We start from the raw sequence: 22,595 nt of genomic DNA, 5'->3' as shown, positions 1-22,595 counted from the left end.
TGGAGACTTACTCTTCACATAACTGGAGAGTATTTTCCCTGACCTTGGCTTCTTCAATCAAAATATTGAAGCATACTTTAAAGGACTTTATAGAAAATTTCATTTTTATGTATACCATACCATCAACAGACACCATGATATATGTCCTGGCTGCTGGTTTTATCCTAAGAGTGTGGTTTGGGTTAAACCACTTAACTTCAGGTACCTGAGTTTATTCTTTCATCAAAGTTTATTCTTTCACTCTTTATCCTAAGAGTGTGGTTTGGGTTAAATCACTTAACTTCAGGTACCTGAGTTTATTCTTTCATGAAAGGAGAATTTATTATTAATGAAGAAATCGTGAGAATTTAGTAAAAGAACATGTATGCATGAGTGCTTGGGGAATTATAGAGTACCATAAGAATACAAGGAAGTATTGTTATTCCATCCACTAAGCTGTAAAAAGGATATTGGCAACTTCCAAAACAGGTTAGCATTGAAAGTTTTTATTGGTGTAATTTAGATTTCTCTGCAACTTTAAAATACAAGTGATAAGTCATGAGAGCTCTGCCATCCCAATTACTTTATTTTTTTCTTTATTGAAGACTTCACTATGCGATCAGATTAAAAACTTGTTGGCATCCTACTAAGTGTGTTCATGATTATTTCAGCAGATTTTCTTCCTAAATGCACTTTTATTCTTATGAATTAGGTCCCCTAAAACACTTTCCTATATTTTTAATTACTTATCTTCTAATTACATGTTCTTAAATGACAATTATATCATAACTGAAATTCATAAAAAACATAGTATGTATTATGCCGTGCTGGGTTTAAAAAATATGGCTCAACTGGGAGCAGTGGCTCACAAGGCAGGCGGATCACGAGGTCAGGAGATCCAGACCATCCTGGCCAACATGGTGAAATGCTGTCTCTACTAAAATTACAAAAAATTATCTGGGCATGGTGGCACACGCCTGTAGTCCCAGCTACTTGGGAAGCTGAGGCAGGGGAATCACTTGAACCCAGGAGGCAGAGGTTGCAGTGAGCCGAGATAGCGCCACTGCACTCTAGCCTGGGCGACAGAGCAAGACTCCATCTCAAAATAATAATAATAATAATAATAATAATAATAATAATAATAATGCTCAGTTTGGCAGTTTCTCAAGCAATTAAAAATATAGTTACCATAAGATCCAGCAATTTAACTCCTAAGTATATATTCAAGAAATGAAAATACATATCCACACTAAAACTTGTACATGAATGTTCATAGTAGCATGATTCATAATAGCCGAAAGGTAGGAACAACCCAAATGTCTAGCAGCTGAGGAATAAACAAAGGCAGTGTATTTATCCAGTGGAATTCTAATACATGTAAAACATGGATGAACTTTGAAAACATGATGCGAAATAAAAGGTGCCAGTCACAAAGGAACATGCAAGTTATGATGCCATTCATATGAAATGTCCAGACTAGGCGAATAGAGAGAAAAAGTAGATTGGTATTTGCCCAGGACCTGGGCTGATGGCTCAGGGATGCAGGATTTCTTCTTGGGGTAATGAAAATGTTCTTGAATTGATTGTGGTAATGGATGCACAACTCTGTGAATATGCTAAAAGCCATTGAATTGTATGCTTTAAATGGGTGATTGCATGCTATGTGAATTCTATCCAATAAAGCTGTTAAAAGAATGGCTCTGTGATGGCAATCCCAAGTATTCAGCATATGACTAACAAAGGAGATTCATCTCATTTATAAAAACATGGCACAAAAGTAATTTTCACTCTAATTTCCACATTTTTCATAAAATACTCAAAATAATTTAGCTTTTAGATGATGCTATCAAGGTAGAAAATTACTTCAGGAAGAATGATCTTGAAAGCTCTTAAAACTTTCATCATGATTCGGGAAATCATGACTTTCATGATTCTGCAGTGCTTGATCAACCAAGGTCGAAGGACCACCTTGTCTGCTTCATAATATTTATTCTCTTCTTGTGGAACTTGCACAGCTGAAGCAGTTCAAAACCAGTTCTCTTATAAAACAAGCCAAGAGAACTAAAGAAATTACATTAAATCTTGCAGTAAGAGACAGGGAGAGAAATGTATCTTAGCAGCAGTCAAAGCTCTCCTTATGAATTATTTGATTTCATAAATCCAAATCCATTTTGATGACTCTCCCATTAGAGGTATGCAGTCACCACAGCAAACTCTCAAAAGAAGCCCTTTGATAGAGTGATTGGATCTTCCGATCTTTGCTGCATTTCTGTGATTATCTGTGCCAGCTCATGAGCAGCAGATGCCTTAATCCTGATCACTCCTCTCTCCACAGGGCCCATGAACTAATGAGAACAAATGAAGCACAGTGCATAGAGAAATGTTGATGTTGGCTGGAAACATGGTTGCTCAGACACTTTAATTTGAATTTGTTGTTAGATATACTTTCATGTAGCCATTCTCTAAAACTCAAAAAAAAAAAAAAAAGAATCTTTTAAAAATCTTTTGTACCCTCAATTTTTAAGCTTCATGTTTTTGAAGACCTGATATGATTGTCAAAGGCAAAGATTGTCAATCAATGCCCCATAGTCCAATTTTGGCCCACTAAATGTTGCACTCAGCCAACAGTATTGTCCTTTATGAGATTTTTTGTTTTTAGTTGAACCTCGTCTCTATCTGATTGCAAGTGATGGACCTGCAGCAAGGTAAGGGAGTGGTATTACTTCTCTTAACCAGGTAGTCCACAGCAGAGAAGAGTTCAGTATAGCCAGCCTTTATATCATGCCTCATCTACTCCCCTCATTTGTATTCCCTTTCACGGAACTCATCAGGGATAAGTTCTATACCTGTACATATAAATATATGTACATATATTTAAGCTTTACTTATTTTAATATTACTTTAGTCAAAACTGCAGAAGAAAAAATAAAATATTACATCATTCTTATTAATAAACCTGAAAGGATGCTACACTATCGAAGTTACTGCATTTAGTTAGCACTACCTAAGATAGCATTTCTCTTGGAAAGTTTGCAAGGAGAATTATAATAGTTCATTTAGATGAACAATCATATAAAACTCATATATTCACATCTGGCTTAACATTTACGAATATATTCTTTCATTCCTGGCAATATTTTATAAACCCAAATGACTTGATCTCCTAGATTCTATGAATCAGAAAACAGCAAATAAACTTATTATTATGAAAAGACTGTGTCATCCATCCATTCCCTTCTTCTCCAAACTCATACCCACCCTTCTTCTCACCCCAAATTGTTCCCTACTTTTTGTTACTCCAAACTTCTTTCTATCCCTGGAAACATGCCATTTAATTTCTTCACAACTGTTCCTTCTCTGCCTGGAATTCTGTCTCTCTATAGCCTTTCTCCATTTTGTAAACTGTTTATCTTTCAAACTTGTGTCTTATGAAAGTTTTCCTTCCCTGTCTCATTTTGCAAGAGAATTACTCCCTCCTCCATTTTACATCCATATATGTTTCTATTTTTGTAATAAGTTCACTAGCCTCAACTAATTTATTTACACAGGATGGAGAACTCCATGTTATTCATGTTTGTTCCCCTGCACCTGACACACAGACCTTGCCATAAAATAGGTACTAAGGGCCTGCCAATTTTCCTCAGTTGAACTTGATTAACACAAACTGGGGAATAAAAAGGTCACTTAATTCAGACTGTGAATGGAGTCCCCTGAAATAGTTATGCAATGTGATATATGTTTTTATATAGATACATGTAATCCACATTATTCCATCTGGGTCTGTTACCATTCCTGCCTCAATGATGTCATAATCAATGGAAACTATTTACAAGTAATGTTTTAGAGAAATAGTGTTCATGGATATGCTGGCAGGTAGATGCTACTAGAAAAGTACTTCTTGGAAATTTGTGCAAGCATTGCAGTTTGAAAACATTGTACAGGCACCAGAGTGGCAAACACAGGAAGATGGTTAGACATAAAAAGGGTCTTAAAATAAAAGCATAACTTAGTGGAAGGTAATGCAAGGACTTTTATAATAGCTTTTATGAGTGGGTTATTGATGAACATAAGCTTGGCACAAAACTTTGTAAAATAAAAATATGAATTTTGTATAATATTTTAGTAAAAAATGTGTATAATTGCACACATTTTTTAAAGTCACTACTATAAATACCACATAAAGACATATTTTAGGAGGTATAATTTTCATAATATCAGGTAAAATTATGAAGTCTTGCGTGATAATTAAGCCATATATTATTGCATTATTTGCATGTGCCTATATATATATTCATGCATCTAGATATGCAGACATGTATACATGTGTGATTATGCTTATAATGATGCATCAAATTATTATTGTGATTCTGTCACAAGTTTACAAGTGCTACACAAATTTTAAAGAATGTACAAATAAATGGGTTGTAATGGCCATGAAATAGTTGAATAGCTGTCTCTCTTTCAAGCTGGGAGACAACATTTTCATTTCCTTCAGAAGATTTTGAGCCACGTATATTGACGTGTGAAAGTAGGATATTCATATATCACACAGACACACATAATGCATTTTAGGAGAGGAGTTTAAGAAAGGAAGTCCACTTCCAACATCCTTTCATTCACAGCATCACCGAGCAGGAAAGTCTTGCCAAGAATAATCTCAGGTTTTCCAAGCAAAGGAACTTTGGAACCCACAGTCCCACTTAAGAGACTCCAACCTCCAGCATTGCCTACATGGCTAAGATATGTACAATCACAAGTAAAAACAAAACACTGAGGCAGAATGTCTCTGCATTTAAAAACTATACTTTAAACAACCTTACAGTAAGGCTGAGCTTTGTAATTACACTGTTGACTCTGACCACAGGTAGAGAACAGAGCAATGTCAGATTCAGAGAAGCTTGACATTCATATGCAGATCCAAGGAGGAAGAGGAATCAAAGTAAAAAAGGAAGGGACACAGACAGATTCAGGAGACAAAATCTGTACCAGTGAGCAGTTCATACCAGGATTATAGCCAAGTAAGGGATAACATTTACTGAGCAGTGACTTGTGCCAGGCACCATCTAAGTACACCATAGGTTTATCTCAAGCTATCTTTAAATAATCTGTAGAGGTAGTTACTAATATCATATCACATGGTATAGCTACAAAATAAAAGACAGAGAGATTAGAAATCATATTCCTAATAAATAAAATTAGGTCAAAATTCATGTACTTCTGGCTCAGAAGTCTGTTCTTAAACATCTTTTTACTGACTACATACACACACACACAGGCAAATGCACACAAACATATATTTATTTAACTAGTTATTGATTAGGTGCTTCTTTCATTCCAAGCTATGCATTCAATTCTTTGCAACTAATCTGGAAATCCCTGAATACAGTGGAACTCTGTAACATTTAGAGTCACACTCTGATTTTTGTAGAGAATATAAAAATAACTTTTATATAGTGCAAATCAAATAGTCACTATTTGTGTTCTGATACCACTTCTTCTCTGGTACAATAGAGAACATACCTACAAACACATCCATCTACAATACTCAGATGTCCTGTTATTTGCTAGTGCTATCATACCCCAAGGGAAAATATTTTATACAGACTACACAGAACAATTAGAAAGCCCTTATTGGCCACATACCATAAGTTAACCTATTTCAGCTACATGATCAATGTCTGTGTCCAATACATTTGCTTGGGAAATTTAATTTTCCCTCAAGCAGTATTATTCTAGGTTAGGCTGTTAATAGTGTACTATATTTCTATTCTTACACACACCAACTATCCACTTCTGGGTCATTGTTTACCTATCTCCTTTCTGAGGGCACTCAACAATTTGTGTCAATGGGAAGGTCATGGGAACAACCTAAGTAGCAGGCTGACTTAACAACTTGGTTTCCAGGTCAACTTACTAGGGCTTCAGCACAGTGGACCTTCACTGTTTCCCAGAAGTTCAGAAAAATATTGCATCTCCCACTTTTTCCCAGACAATGGCTTCCTCAGTGCAAAGCAAGGAAAAGTAGATATGCAGCTACATGATTTATTAACCATACCAGAGTCCGCTAGGGATACAGGAGGTATGTATTACACTTGAAAATCTCACCAGCTTGCAGGCTTAACTTAATCTTTATTATATTTGCCTATTTCCTTCTACTTCAGAATATCATTCATCACTCCCAAGGTATTCCTCTCAAGGGGGAATAAAGTGTAGGACCATCTACATTTATTCCTTACTGAATTCCCATGTGGCTTTTTTTTCATTATTGAACAATTATCTTCAGTATGTGTCATTCTATCAGAACAATAAAAAGTGGAATATGTGCAGTACACTCTGGACTGAGACTTTGAACTCCGCCAGCTAAGAGTTACCTACCTACCTTGCAACTATTACTCCTACAATTAAAAGAATGCGGATCTATCACCAAAGAATATCTGCAGATGACAAGCAGATGAAAAGATGACAAGCAGATGAAACATCATGTTAGTAGGGAACTGCAAATTGAAACAAGATATGCATCCATTAGAATGGCTAAAATAAAAAATACTAAAAGCTCCAAAAGTTGGTGAGGAGTGGAGAAATAGGAACTCTCATTCACTGCTGGTGGAAATGCAAAATGGTACAGCCACTTTGGAAGGCAGTTTGGCAGTTTCTTATAAAGCTAAATATATTCTTGCCATATGATCCAGCAGCGTGCTCCTTGGTATTTACGCAAATGAACTAAAAACTTACATCCACACAAAAATATGCACATGAATATTCATAACTGCCCAAACTTGGAAGCAACCAAGATGCCTTTAAATAGGTAAGTGAATAAACAAACTGTAGTATAGCCAAAGGATGGAATATTGTTCAGCGCTCAAAAGAAATGAGCTGTCAAGCCATGAAAAGGCATATAGAAAACTTAAACACTTACTGCTAGTGAAAGATGCCCAAATGAAAAGGCTACATACGGTATGATTCCAACTATATAACATTCTCCAAAAAGCACAAATATGGAGACAGTAAAAAGATATGTCTTTGCTAGGGATTTGGGAGGAGGAAGGGAGAAATAGAAGGAGCACAGGGAATTTTCAGGGTAGTAACCTATTCTATATAATATGGTAATGGTGGATAAATATCTCTACATATCTGTTAAAAATCCTTAGAATGTGCAATCCAAAGAGTGAATCCTAATGTAAACCATGGACTTTGGTTAATAATAATGTAGTAATATTGGTTCATCAATCGTAACAAATGTACCACACTAGTGCAAGATTCTCATAGTAGAGGAAAATAGTGGGAGAATGCGAACATAAGGCAACTCTGTACTTTTTGATTAATTTTCTGTAAGTCTAACACTGCACCAAAAAGTCTATTAAAAATAAAATCATTTTAATCCAAGCATCGCTCTCCCACCCTACCCCTGCCCCCACCCCACACACCAGTAACAAATGAGAAAAACAGCTAAAGCCCAATGCATTGTGTTCCGCTCAAGAGCTGGGCCTGACCCCCGGGCTCCACCGCCAGCCTCCTCTGTCCAGTGGCAGGCAGCACCAGGGATGCCTCCCGCGGTAGTACAATCTGCATGGCTGGTGAGGGGATGGGGGTAGGATTTTTCAGAATCTTCTTGAGTTTCCTCTGCTTAGCTCCTCGCCAGCCATCTTCCCAGCGCCTCTCTCACCTGGGCAAGGAATTCCGTAAAGAGTGGACCCTACTCGGTTGTGGGCTGTAAGTTGTCCTTCTCTTCTCTGTTCTCTGTCCCACTCTCGTCGTCTTCAATCTCCCCTTCCTCCCCACTGAACTTGTCATGGGCCCACTTGGGGCTGGTGCTTGATTTCCAGAACATGAACCGGCCCTGACCGGGAGGTCATCATGCAAGTAATACTTCTTGCTTTTGGGTGTGTACTCTAGGTCCCACTCCTCTTCCCGGTTTCTTTTTTGAAAATCGTTGTTACTGTTGTTATTGTTCCCAGAGTAGTTGCCTCTGTCCTGGCCTCTTCCTCTGGCTTGAAATTGAAAGCTTCCTCAAGCTCTGCCACCTCCTCTTTCACTTGGACCCACAAAGACTTTGGTCCCCAGTCTTGATGTCTCAAAGCCCGTGGTGCTCTCCTCTCTTTTCTCTGTCTCTTCAGTGTACTCTTCTGCTTTGTAGGAGTGAGATGACCGGGAGGAAGAGGAGGAGGATCTGGACGTGCCTCTCACTCTCCGGTGCTGCTTCTGCTTCTTTGATCCTTTATAAGTTTTCTGTTTTCTCAGCTGACCTTTCCCTCGAGTGGCTGGAGTCTCGGGAATTCACTGATTCTCAAGATTTACCTCGTTGAAGATCTCTCTCCTTATGTTTTTTATGACGTTCAATATCAAGGCGGAGATCAACAGGATCATCTTTGTATTTTCCCTCAGCCTTGTAGCCAGGTTTTCTGGGACTTTTCATTTCATCATGAGCCAAACCGTGTTTTATGAAAGTACTGCGGGAAATGTCTATTCTCCTGTATTTTGTTTTTGGCTGCCTCTTGCTCAGTTCCTCTCTTTAGGTATTTAGTAAAGTGTTTATGTAATGTCATTCCTGAGGACCCAAAGTGATGCTCTTTAACACGGTGAACAATGGTCACCATATGTTGGGCTAACAGTTCTGAGGGTCTACGCTGAGACTGAGCTGACTGTATGTGCTGGAAAAATGGAACGAAACTCCTATTGGAAACCAACAGTTTTGTTCTTAATTTCATTTCATTTGGAGCTAAGAGGACTAATTTGATGACTTTTTATCTCTTCTCCCTTGCCCTGATTTTAAAAGCCCTTTTTTTTCTTTTATTTTTTTAGGCATATTTAGTAACATTAGAAACATTTAATTTGGGAAACTTGGATTCTTAAAAGAGAAAACAGAACATGTAAATAAACTTTGAAGTGTTCACCTCAAAAGAAAAAAAAATTTTAAAAGAATGCAGGTAATTTGTTTGTTTTCTCTTTTCTCTGTGCTGTTTTTCTCTCTTAAAATATCTCACTTTTTCCCCAAGTTTTATCAGTCTTACATAGCTTTTCCTGAATTTACTAATGTGACTCCTTCTATGTGGACCATCTCTCTCTGACGTCCCCTGTGACTTGGAACCTCCTACAAAATTACCCTACTGCATGTGTCATTTGAAAATTATTGTTCATATAAGGGAACACATTTGTGCTTTTTCTCCATCTGCCCTTATTTCATTTCTTTTCCCATAGCATAACTTTGATATAATAATATGGGCATAATAGAAACAATACCCCAAAGGTTATGATTTCACATACTAAACTGTAAAATAACAACTAGCTCAACAGCTTTTCTGGAGGATGCAATGGCATCTTTTTGGCTAGGTCCAATTATGCATCAGAAACAATAGATAGATAGGTTACTTTTTGGTATCATTGCTCCAAGTATTACCTAGTTTCCCTCACCCTTTCCCAATATGCTATTTTTTTTGTACAAATTTATAGAGTATATGTGCAATTTTGTTACATACATAGGTTGCATAGTGATCAAGTTAGGACTTTTAGGATATCCAACATCCAAATAACGCACATTGCACCCATTAGGTAATTTCTCATCATCCATCCTCTTCTCACCTCCTAAACTTCCCAAATCTCCTTTGTCTATCATTCCATTGTCTACATCTATGTGTACAAATTTTTTTACCACCACTTATGAATCAGAACATGTGATATTTGACTTTCTGTGCCTAGCTGGTTTCACTTAAGTTAAAGACCTCTAGTTCTACCCACATTGCTGCCAAACACATAATTTTATTCTTTTTATGGCTGAATAGTATTATATCGTGTACATATACACCACACGTTTTCATTGTCCATTCTTCTGTTGACGGACACTTAGGTTGATTCCACATCTTTGCTATTGTGAATAGTACTATGATTAACATGAGTATAGGTGTCTTTTGATATATTGATTTTTTTTTCCTTTGGGTAGATACCCAGCAGTTGGATTGATGGATTGAATGGCAGTTCTATTTTTAGCTCTTTGGGAAATTTCCATAGTGTTTTCCATAGAGGTTGTAATAATTTACATTCCCACCAATCATGTAGTGGATATCGAGCACTTTTCCATATACCTGTTAATCATTTGTATGTCTTCTTTTAAAAATGTCTATTCATGTCCATTGCCCACTTTTTAATGGGATTTTTAAAAACTGAGTTATTCAAGTTCTTCCAGTATATTCTCATAAACAGTATATTCCAATATCTAGTATACTCTAGATATTAGTCTCCTGATGGATGAATAGTTAGCAAATATTTTCTCCCATTCTGCAGGTTGTCTGTTCACTCTGTTGATTATTTCTTTTGGTGTGCAGAAGGTTTTTAGTTTAATCAAGTTTCATTTGTCTACTTTAGTTTTTGTTACCTGTGACTTTGAGGTCTCAGTCATAAACTGATTGCCTAGACCGATGTCCAGAAGAGTTTTCCATAGGTTTTCTTCTAGTATTCTTATAGTTAGGGGTCTTATGCTTAAGATGTTAATCCCTCTTGGGTAGATTTTTGAATGTAATGAGAGATAGGGGTCTAGTTTCATTCTTCTGCATATGGAAATTCAATTTTCCCAGTACCATTTATTGAAAGAAGAGTTCTTTCTCCAATGTATGTTCTTGTTGGCTTTGTCAAAGATCAGTTGGTTTAAAATATGTGACCTTATTTCTGTGTAATCCATTCTATTCCATTGATCTATGCATCTATTTTTATACTAGCACTGTGCTGTTTTGGTTACTATAGCCTCATAATATAATTTGAAATTGGGTAATGTGATCTCTCCAGGTTTGTTCTTTTTGCTTAGGATTGCTTTGGCTATTTGAATTCTTTTTTATGGCTCCATATGAATTTTAGGATTCTTTTTTCTAATTCTGTGAAACATGGCATTGGTATTTTGATAGAGATTGCATTGAATCTGTAGATTTCTTTGGGCAGAACGGTCATTGCAACAATATTAATTCTTCTCATTCATGAGCATGGGATGTTTTTCCATTTGTTTGTGTCATTGACAATTTCTTTCATCAGTGTTTTGTAGTTTTCCTTGAAGAGATTATACATGTCTTTAGTTAAATTCATTTACAAGTATTTTATTTTTGCAGCTATTGTAAATTGGATTATTTTCTCGATTTCTTTCTCAGCTAGATCATTATTGGTATATATGAATGCTTTTAATTGTTTTATCACTTCCCATTAATATAAACTTTTTTACTGTTTGGGTACATAGGAACTACATGCATGGAAACCACCTGGGTGTTTGATTTTTTGATCTAAGTAACCAATGAATTCTGAGAACTAACTGTGCGATGTACACCAAGAAAGACAGACGAGATATAAACAGTAGTGTTTTTTAAAAATAATTTAAACGATCACCTATGAAGTAAAAATGAAACAATGCACAAAACAGAAACAATTCTACTGTGACAACATTTAATGCTGTCGTCACTTGAATGCATTTTAAACTATCAATGTAAAGTTCTGAGGAAAAAAATTAGAAAATATATCTACCTTATGACTCACTGGCACCTCTACTTCACAGTCTGCACTGTCTCTTGTATTAGGAAAGATATATTTTCTCAAGCACCACATGCTCAGTGCCTCCTTCATTAAGGGCCAGTCTAATGTGCCTTTATATTAATTCTAAGGGATCCTGTCCTATACATTCACTACACTGAAGGACTTCCAATACTCTCTTCACAAAGAAACCCTACTATCCAGTATTCTCATTCTAACTCATATCAGAGGTCAAGAAACTTGTATTCCTCCTAAAAGGACCCAAACTACAATCATACTTCACCAATAACCTACTCAGAATCTCTTCCTCCCACCATCAGGCCAGTCTTCTATACAGTAATAACGGGCAGAAGAAAATCTAGATTACGTGCCATCCTATTGTACTCTTAATCTCAGCTATGACTGAGGGATGCCATCATTTTACAAACCAGATAGTTGTGTATAATTTTTAGAAGGAGTGACCTAAGTAACTCCAGTTTCACTGAAACAGTTAAAGCCTCATACAATTCCCTGAGAATTTGACTTTTTGATCCAACCAACCAATACACTTTTAATGAATTCTGAGCACTGATGGTGCTATATAAATTACAAAAGAAAAAAAGACAAGACACAAACTGCAGTGGTTTTTAAAATGTATTTAAATGATCACTTACCAAGTAAAAACAAAGCAATGTATAAAATACAAGCAACTATCCTGTGACAGCATTTAATTTAGAAGTGATAGGTGACAATGTTAATTTCAAGAATGTAAAATATCAAATTTTTGAGAAATTCCCTGAGACACAATAATACAATGAAGTATAAAAAGTTCTATTTACATAATTAACCCTAAATTTGGTGCTCAAAACATTTTTATAGTCTTTGGTAAGCACTGTCTACACATAAGTGCCAAACTAATAAAAAATATGTCTATAATAAAATAATTTCTTCCTATACTTGCTTTTTTTGTCTTTCATGCTGTTCTTTAGTTGGAGAAAACAAATAAGTATGTTAGACCAGTAACATTTCTGCAAGTTATGTCATTTTTAGGGGAATAACTGGTAAAGAATGGCAAGAGAACTAACAGTTTTTGAATGTTTGCAGCATTTAGGTCACGGTAGTACATACTTTCTATTTATTACCTGTTGAAAAACTTCATAAATGCCTTGCCTTCTTACTTCAGAACTTGTGTCATTGTTCTAAGGTGAAAAACAGAGCCAGAGAATTGATCTAACTTAGCCAGTCAGGTAGAGGTAAGATGTAAACAGCGGTTTGTCTGATCTCAAAGTCCGTGTTCTTTCCATTCCATAATGGTGTCCCCCTTATAACTTGGAGTATCTACTAGTCTGGTTAACTGTATCAATTTGTATTTTCTAGTGCATTTACTGGAAAAGAAAAGATGCTTAAGAGAAGGCTAATGCACATTATTGGGCTTGCTCCAGGTCATAAACTTAAATAGTTTTTGTACCATCTGACAGAACAATAGCAATAATAAAAACTGTCATTTACTGAACTTTTAATGTGTGTCAGGCACTCTCCTAGTACGTTACCTGCATTACCACATTTAAACCTCAGAAAACCCCTATAGAATGCATCCCTTTAATCCATATTGGAGATGAAAGAAAAAGATTCAGAGAGATAAAATAACTTTGTAGATAACATGAATAGAATATTTTCCATCCATGTTGCCCCAGATTGATTAACGTAGACACTCATGCTCTGTCTACCCTATTCCATCCTTCTCATTCTTGAAATGAGAAAACGATGTGACATTCTGAATAAAAGTAAATTGTAAGAACAATTGACGTTTAAAACACTTGTATTGGGATAATGCCACCTCATTTGATGACTACCTGGAATGATATCCCTCTCTCCTTTGTACTTAAAGATTGGTAGAATTAAAATAGATATATTTCCACATACATTGGAGAATATTTTATATGCAGAGTAATAAGTACTATTAGCATAAGTACACAAAAGTAAAAAAAGATAACATTGTTTTTATTAAAGTTGAAGAACAAAGGCATAATTTTAATGCAATTACTGTGTAAAGGACACAGTGACTATCAGTAATAGTAATGTCCTGCAGTAGATGAATCCAGTTCAAAAGTGTTTAATGTGAGTATTCTCCTTGAGAGAAAACGCATACCTGTAAATACCCTATCACCTCAATTCTAAATAATAGCTATTATGTACATGTTTCTTGGGTTGCAGTGTAACTTCATCATCATAAAAATAAATTCAATTACTTCATTATTTTTGAAAATATATCTATGACGGAAGTTGATAAAAGTTTATGTATTCAACATTCTTTGTCTGATTAATGCTAAGTCAGTCGCATTTTGCTCAATTCATTGACACTCTTAATTTGGAATTGCCAAGTGAATATAACTAACCATAATTATTACAGAAACAATCTCATATGCTAGAAAAATAAAAAGTGCAAATGTCTCTGTAATCCCAGAACTTTGGGAGGCCAAGGCGGGTGGACCACCTGAAGTCAGAAGTTCGAGACCAGCCTGGTCAACATGGTGAAACCCAGTCTGCACTAAAAATACAAAAATTAGCTGGATATGGTGGCGGGCGCCTGTAATCCTAGCTACTCGGGAGGCTGATGCAGGAGAATCGCTTGAATCCAGGCGGCAATGATTGCAGCGAGCCAAGATCATGCCACTGCACTCCAGCCTGGGCAAAAGAGTGAGCCTCGGTCTCAAAAAAAAAAAAAAAAAAATGCAAATATCATTAACACTTATTAGTAACAGTACTTATTCATCTTTCAGTAATATAAATGCTATGCCTCTTGTGTGTATGAAATATGTTTCCCAATTATTCACACAAAGATAAGTTAACTTTGAAATGACTGTGATACAAAAGTGCTGAAAATTTTAACTTTTATATTTTATTTATTTAATTAATCTTTAGAGACTGGATCTTGCTCTGTCGCCCAGGCTGGAGTACAATGGTGTAATCATGGTTGACTGTAAACTTGAACTCCCAGGTTCAAGCAACCCTTCCACCTTGGCCTCTAAAAAGCTGTGGGATTATAGGTATGAGCCACCATGCCCAACACACTTTTATATTTTAATAAATAATTTTTAATATCTGAAATTCTGGGCTTTTCCTCCTTATAAAACAACAACATTGTAGTAGAGACTTACATACCACTCAGTTATTCAACTTTATTGATACTGTATCTTTTCTACCATCTTGTTTTTTATTCAATCAAGTTTATATCTCTACCTCTATACCTAAAATGTCGTTTCCCAAAACACTGTGAATTATCTTACCAAGTCCTCATACTTGATATTTTGTAAAATATTTTAGAATCCCTTTCCTAGCCTTTCTAAATTTTTTAAATACTTTTTGCCACAATCTCCTTTATAAAATACCGTCTTCATCTAGTGTATCTTGTCATTTGCCTTGTACCTTTTCTGGCCATAGTTTCTTAGCCTGTTTCTCTAGATCTTCTCCCACTGTGGCCCTTTATATCTCAATAGTCTCTGTGAAATATCCCGGCTCTTCTTTTCAATATTTTCTTTGCTTTGATGATCCCTCCCACTCCCGTGTCTTGAAATATACATTTATTGAGTTCCATGCTTACACCTTCAGCCTAACTTCTTCTCCTAAACTGAATCACCCATTCACTAATTTTCCCATGAGATATATTAGTCTAAATATGTCATTGCTACCTCAAGCTCAGTATATCTGAATTAAATTGATATTCTTCTTCACAACACTAAGAAATCTGTTCTTCCTTTTTTCATATCCTGTACCTCCATTACTGGCTACAGGCATGATGAAAACCTTGATGGCATTTTCCTACTTTCCTTGAAAGGCACTGTATCTCCTGCACCCTAAATCTAAGCTAACATTGCTTCAGTGTGACCTTAAGCCCTCTTCTACTCACTCTTCACTATAACTTCTATTGTCGGAGTTCTGTTTCCCTTGGTCTCTCAGTCAACGACTCACGTCACTGGCCTTCCAGCTTCTAAACTCATCTCTCTTCATTCTAGACAAACAAAATATCACCCTTCTGCTCAAAGTTTACAGTGGCTACCACCTACTTATAAGTTAAAGTCCAATATCTTACCATTGTTTGAAAGTTTATTGATAATCTGGTACTAACTCACTGGATTGGCATGAAATCTTTTCATTGCTATCCAACATCCTGGGCTTGAGGTGCTGTGTACTACTGGGACTTTCAAGATCTAGGAAAGCTGCTGCGCCTTTTCATTTTTATTTTTTTTTCTTCTCTCTGCTTAGAATGGCCTTCTACTCCTTCCTCAGTCAAAACCCAACTCATCCTTCAAGACCCAGATCATATATTAAATTATCTTTGAGACCCTTCACACCTCCTTTATCAGCCAAATAACCTCTTTGTTCTTACAATGTTCTGCTCATGTGTATGGTATGCCATGTTGTAATTGTGTACTTATAGTGTTGTTTAATTGTGAGTTTCTCCTAAAGCCTGTAATCAGTTGAATAAGAATTTTTTTTTTAAAAGTTAATTGTGAGTTTCTCAATGGCAGGGATGGCAGTATCCCATTCAGCTTTTACCACAGTGGTTACATATTTTAGGTCCTCAATAACTCTTTGTTGTGGGTTGACTTAATAAAGCATATATAGATAGATAGATATTTAACATTACATATAATGTATAAGTAGTAAGTATTATACGTGTATATATTATATGTATACACACATGTGTACAGTTGGCTCTTGAACAACATGATTTGAATTGGGCAGTTCAACTTACATGCAGATTTTCTTCCACCTCTGCCACTCCTCAAACAACAAAACCAACCCCTTATCTATCTTCCTCTTCCTCCTCAGCCTATTCAATGTGAAGACAACGAAGATAAAGACCTTTATGATGATCCAGTTTCATTTAATGAATAGCAAATATACTGTCTCTTCATGATTTTCCAACTGTCATTTCCTTGTCTCTAGCTTACTTTATTGTAAGAATATAGTATATAATACATATAACATATAAAATATGTATTAATTGACTGTTCATGTTATCTGTAAGGCTTCTGATCAGTAGTTGGCTATTAGTAGTTAAGTTTTGGAGAAGTCAAAAGTTATACATAAATTTTCCACTGTGCATGTAGGTCAGGACCCCTAATCTGTGCATTGTTCAAGGGTCAACTTTATGTACCCTTATTTGTTGTATATATGTATTTATGTGTGTATTTATAATATATGTATCTGACATATGCATTCATATATATGAAGCACTTTAGGGGTTAAAAAGGCCCTTAGATATCATTTTATCTATTTAATGAGTATTACAAAATAGGAAACCAAGAACCAAAGTCATTAATGACTTTTTACCAAAGTTCTACAGCATGTTAGTAACATCCACAGTTTGAGTTCCTGTTCCAGATCTTCATCCAGTGTAACAACTTTCACTACATCATTTTAATTCAATAATCTCACCATTAATATGATTCTCTATAATCCTCTGTACCAAGACCAAGCTTACCCTATTGGAATAGATATTCTGGAGTATCTCACCTCTTTTCTCTTCCAATTCCCTTCTTGCCTCTTTATTTTCATCAAGTGATACACACATAGTGATTCTGTAACTTCTAAATTTTCATTTATGGTGTATCTTTTTTCTTTAAATATTCTCTAGTTCTTTTGAGAACTACGTTCAGCTCCTTTACAGATATATTAAAGTCTCCTTTCCCTTTGGTAAAAAAAATAATGAAGTCATTACTTTGCTTTCCAATTGAATGAACTATTTTTTTTTAACCAAACCAAGGATCACCATTCAAGAAATATCTTTAACATCCTCATCATACTAGCTTACATTTGCATACAGCTTTGAAGTTTACCAATCACTTTCTCATAACTCATGTGATTTTCACACACTGCAGATAGGCAGAAGGTGTCATCACATTTACATGCAGTTGAGAAAACTAAGGGTCAAAAGTTAAGTGAACTGCCAAAATTCCTATAGCTAGCAAGAGCTAGGACTGGCACTGGAATCAAGGTCTCCATATCATTGTTTCTGAGAGCTTCCCACTATTTTAAGCTGTTTATTGGCTTGTGTTCCTACCATGACATTTATGATGACATATATTGACACCTCAGATACTGTACAGTGAATGTTGGCTGGGCTCTTTCCCATCTGAATTATTGCTTGGCTCTTGTTATTTTGCTAGTATAAATTTCAACTAGGCAATTACTATTTTATCCTATACTGACTTACCTAAGAAGCTCTCCCCAAGCATCCATATGGTACCATTTAATGGTAAATTATAATTTGATTAATGTTTGTCATTATGAATGTGCTTTTAACAAGTAAAATCTTAGCTTAGGCTAAATTAGAGATCTTCAAATCTTTGTTTCAAATTGAAATAAATTAATTTTATTTCATTTGAATTCATTACTCAACTGATCTTCAAACTTAAGATGTTAGCAAGAATAATCTTGCTTTTTAAAATGTGTATATGTTTCATGTAATATTCTAAAACAAATTGTGTACTTTGACTTTAAATAAATTTCTGTTTAATCTCCTCACTAATTTCTAGATAGCTGCAACTTCTTTAAAAATTCCAGATATTGATAGTGATGCTATTGTAGAGTAGATTGAGCTGTCTCTTCAGCAGTGGTGCAGAGATGGGCTGAAGCAGGAAAAGACACCCACTCCCTGAAACTTGTTTGCAACCCCATGACGAATACATACTTTCCCTTTTAACTACAACATTCTCTTAATGTTTGGCATGACCAAGTTATTCTTGAATTACCCCCTAGCTCTAAGCAACACGAATAATCTTCTTCCATTTTATTCCTATGAACATGTGAAGTTTCTTTCAGGTCCGCTAAGGAATTCTCAATGTTTTTTTAATGCAGAGAGAAAGCGAGCCCGCAGAAAAGGGGTTGGTAATGCCTCACTCCGTATTGTTTTCCTGCCTGTCACGGCCCCCGCCAGAACCTCCAAGCACTTTGCCAGGGGGTACTGATGGGCGGTTAGTAGCTGCTTGTGTTGGGTGGTTGAAAAACAAAGCAAAATAATTCTCAAGGAAGGAAGAGAAAGTTTGAACCCAGACATCCTAAAAGTTGTACACTTTAAAAATCCTCCGATTCGCTAGTTAATAATTGAGTTTTCAGTCTTTCCTGAAGGCTCACTGGAGCCCCATTTGTCTTTAATTGTTGGAACCGCCCTCACTTGGCTTGTTTCTGAGGTGTCCCACATATCACAAAGCTAAAGTTAACAAATTCAACTCTATATCCACAAATGTCATGACAGTGAGCATATTGCTTGCCGAAAGAACAAAGACTGAGACTAAACTCTTTGCTTTTTCTTTGCTAGAAATCTGTTTGAGAAACTCCGAGTAGAATGAAAATCCAGGGGTTAAAGATAATGCACTTCATTATGGAAGTGCGCGTTGCCCTCATTACAGAGCTGCGAGAGAAATATTCCAGCTACTCACTGTTGCCTCTTAGTTGTTATGCTTTTCTTTCCTAATTGCATCGGACATGACCTATTTGTTTCCTAAGAAATCATACTTTTTACCTTAGGATACCAGCATAACCGAGCCATCCAAAAGCACCGGGGTCCCTACAGAAGCCCACCAGCTCCTTAATGTGGCCCCAGATGTGAAGATGGGGAAAGGGTAACTCCGTCCCACTTACCAGTCTTCCACAGATAGAGGGTGGGCGCCTCCGCCTCGCCCTGCGCGGCAGCCCTGCCGGCGCCCGGGCGCAGCAGCAGCAGCAGGAGCAGCGGCAGCGGCAGCAGCTGCAGGACGCCCCGGCGCGGCCCCGCAGCGCCCCGGCTCCCGGACGCCCAGCGCCTGGCTTGCAGCCCCATGCCGCCTGCAGCCACTCCAGGGTCCAGAGCCGTAGCACGCTCGGCAGGAAATTTTTCTCCGCTCTTGGAACGTCTCTTCAAAGAGTACAGAAAGCAAAGCTCTTTCCTGCTATTGTTCGCTTCAGATGAGAAGGAGGGAGAGCGCGTCTAACACCAGGGAACAATAGCGTCCGCGGTGGTGGCCGTGGCCGCTGCCGCCGCCGCCGCCGCCGCCTCTGGCGGGGATGCTGCTGCCGCTGCCATTCCTCGCAGAATGGCAGGTCCCGGCGGCTCCGGAGGCAACTGTCCTCAGGGGGCCCCAGCTGACTGAGCAGGTCTGCTAGGTCTGGGAGGCAGCGCAGCCCCCGCCAGCTGGAGGGGGAGGAGGGGGGCGTGAGCCCAAAGGAGCAAGAGGGGGCTGGAGGCAGAGGGAGGCGAGAGCGCGAGGGCGAGAAAGGGGGCGAGCAAAGGGGAGAGGGGCCAGCCAGGCGACACCCAGCTCTGACATACCCGCCTAAAGAACTCCTGTGCACATGGTGCGATGAAATATGTTTGGAAGGATGTACCAATAAAAAGAATCATCATCACCCGGCAGATTTCAGAATGACAAATAACAGGCATTGATATTCACTGTCATCCAAGGAGTCAAATGCTAGATCTAGTGGCATGCTATTCGTAGTACGTATTTACACAAAGCATCAGTGTTTATTATCTATTTTTAAGCCATGGCTTCTGAATTACTTTGTGTGGGGAGCGGTATTTGAGATCAGGTGTGAAAACACGAGAGCAGAAATGTTTACTTGTCAAAATGCACTTAAACACTTCTTTAAATGTTGTTTTTAACTTAATCTATTATCAATAAAAATATGAGCAATATTGATGCTCTGTGACAAATTAAATTGTCTTTTAATAGCCTTTAAAACTGAATTAGTATTAATGAGTATTTCCAATGCTACCTAATTACATAAATACAATTGTACAAAAAAGCCCTTAAAATTAAAATTATATTTCAGGTATAGAGTTCCGTCCCTTTATCTACTTCTTTCTCTCAAAAATATGCTACTTCTAAGTATTCAGATAGTTGTGAGTCAAATTGAAGGCCAAACTGAGTCAGTAATGCTGTCTGGATATCTTGGAATTAGTAAATTCTTCATTTAAAATTTCCCTGACACCAATTTTTCTTAACTCCTGCTGTAGCAAAATGCCTGTCACAATCTAAATAAGGAACCACATGTGTTTGCATCTTTCGTCCTTTGTGTTTTCACTTTCTTCTACCAGTAGTAATAGAAGAATGTGTGAAGTCAGATAATGCTTTCCCCTTTCTCCTTCTCCCTTTAGCTAATAATAATATCTTTTATTATTAATTCATTTCACAGTAAAGCTAAAATAATAGGCATTTAACCATTAAAAATTCAGCAAATGGAAAGCCAAAGAAAACTATTATCCCATCAGCAATTTTCAGCCAAATAAAATAAAATTTTAAAAGCAGGAAAACTACTTTTTATGAATTTACTCCAACATAGTTACCCTAGAGTTTAAAATGAGGAAGCTACTCTTTCTGGAAGAGGAAACCTTCCATAAGGCTCCCTTGGGACCCTTGTCATTTTTGCAAAGCCTTCCAGACACAGCCCTTCTGCATGCATTAGATTAAAAGCGGGTTTGATCAAATAATTCCCAGGTCCTGCCTGTTTAAGTATTCTGACATCAGAGGAAATTAGCTACGTTGAAGGTTGCAAATTTGGTCTTTGTTTACTTTCCACTCTGTTAGGCCTCCAAGAAGGAATTAAAAGCTCAGAGAGCCCTAGCTCTGTGAGTCTGTGATTAGGAGAGATAAGCTAGTGTGGCTTACTATTTCTTCACTGGTGAAAAACAGGCAACAATCAAAAGATTATAGGTTGATAAGGAATAAAAAGGAAGCCTGATCTTAACTAATGTATGGTTCCCTGAAGGATCACTTCTTTCGACAGTTACACCACAGAAGGAAATGGGACCTGCTATTGCTTCCTGGGTTCTGTCGTTTCAGGAAAATTTCCTTGTCCACTCCACAAGGAATAATTTTCCCATCCTTGCTGCTTATATTTCTCAACTACAGTTAGTGCCCTAAACCTTGAAATCCTCTAACTCTGGCACAGGAAGGATTTCAAACTGGACATACTCTGCTAACAGCAGCCATTCTATGCATTCGTGGGAAGCGCCAATCAATTCACCAAGTGGGAATTCATTACATAACAGAGGACATAGAATCCGAGGAATTAAGTTAATGCGCAAGGTAATTACCTAGCCCTTCAACACTATACTATAACCATCCGACACTATACTTAATAGCTTATTGTCAAAAGAAATTTTAAGATTCTGATCTTTATATTTACCCATGGTGGTATAATAATAACTCAACTTGTCAAGAGTGTAAACATCATAGCTACAAATTCAAGCATTATATGGGGTCAATTTCTAGGTTCCAATTTGCTGCCATTTACAATACACAATTATGGTGATATGTTCTGCAGTAGTGTTTCAAAATAGCCAACAATTGGTTTCCTTCTTTCAATTTCAACGTACACAAGGCCTAGGAGTCACACACACACATGCACATACACAATCACACACAATCATCAGCAAAGATAACTCTAAACAAGGTTAGAGAATCCAAGTCATATAAACATTTGTCTCCACACCTGCCACACATTTGTTCATAACAATGTCATTATTGCACTTGAGGACAAAAATGTATGGGTCTCTGAGGAGACAAAAGTGATGTATACATTCTGATACATGTTCCTTTGTGAAAGGTATAGTGTCTAGGTGGATAAATCCTATCAATAAAACTGATAGATGGCAAGAGATAGCAAGACAGCAATGTTTGTTTCCTAGAATATGACATAAATAATAATACACAAATGTTTAATGACATGATGTCAAAATTTAGTCATGAGAAGTCTCAAGGATGCAGATTAAATTGACCATCTGTACAGCCTGCCATGAAGTAAATCGTTCATCATTTTTCATGGAGAGCTGCTCAAATATTAATGAGCCAGTGCGATAAAAGTTCTCCAAACCAATGAATGACAAACGCAAAGCATATTTTTTTAATATTTAGAAATGAAAAAATTCTAAACTTATCACCTCTCATGTGATAGGTGTCTTTATTCTGCCTCTATTAATTTTGCTATCATTTCTAAACTCCAGAGGTAAGAATGTGAACATACCTATACACATCTGTTTTCTCTTTTATTAGAACATAAACATATAAATATATATTACAGCCCATGAGACTCATGACAATGACTTTTAGTCATTAGTATCAATATTTTAAAACAATTATGAAATATTCAGT

General features: G+C 36.9%; 1 protein-coding gene across 1 annotated transcript in view; it reads right to left on the bottom strand.

Annotated features, from left to right (window-relative positions):
* Nucleotides 1–20,049, bottom strand: part of THSD7A (thrombospondin type 1 domain containing 7A) — a 481,161-nt gene extending 461,112 nt beyond the window's left edge. The window contains exon 1 of the mRNA XM_002818197.5: nt 19,105–20,049. Within this exon, the coding sequence (XP_002818243.3) occupies nt 19,105–19,282 (178 nt within the window). The 5' untranslated portion in view covers nt 19,283–20,049. The remainder of the gene's footprint in view (nt 1–19,104) is intronic.
* Between the last annotated feature and the right edge of the window lie 2,546 nt (nt 20,050–22,595).

This window comes from Pongo abelii, chromosome 6, assembly GCF_028885655.2.
Source record: "Pongo abelii isolate AG06213 chromosome 6, NHGRI_mPonAbe1-v2.0_pri, whole genome shotgun sequence".
In the NCBI taxonomy this organism is placed as follows: domain Eukaryota; kingdom Metazoa; phylum Chordata; class Mammalia; order Primates; family Hominidae; genus Pongo; species Pongo abelii.
Note: the sequence above shows the minus strand (reverse complement) of the source record. Positions and strands in the feature narration are given on the sequence as shown.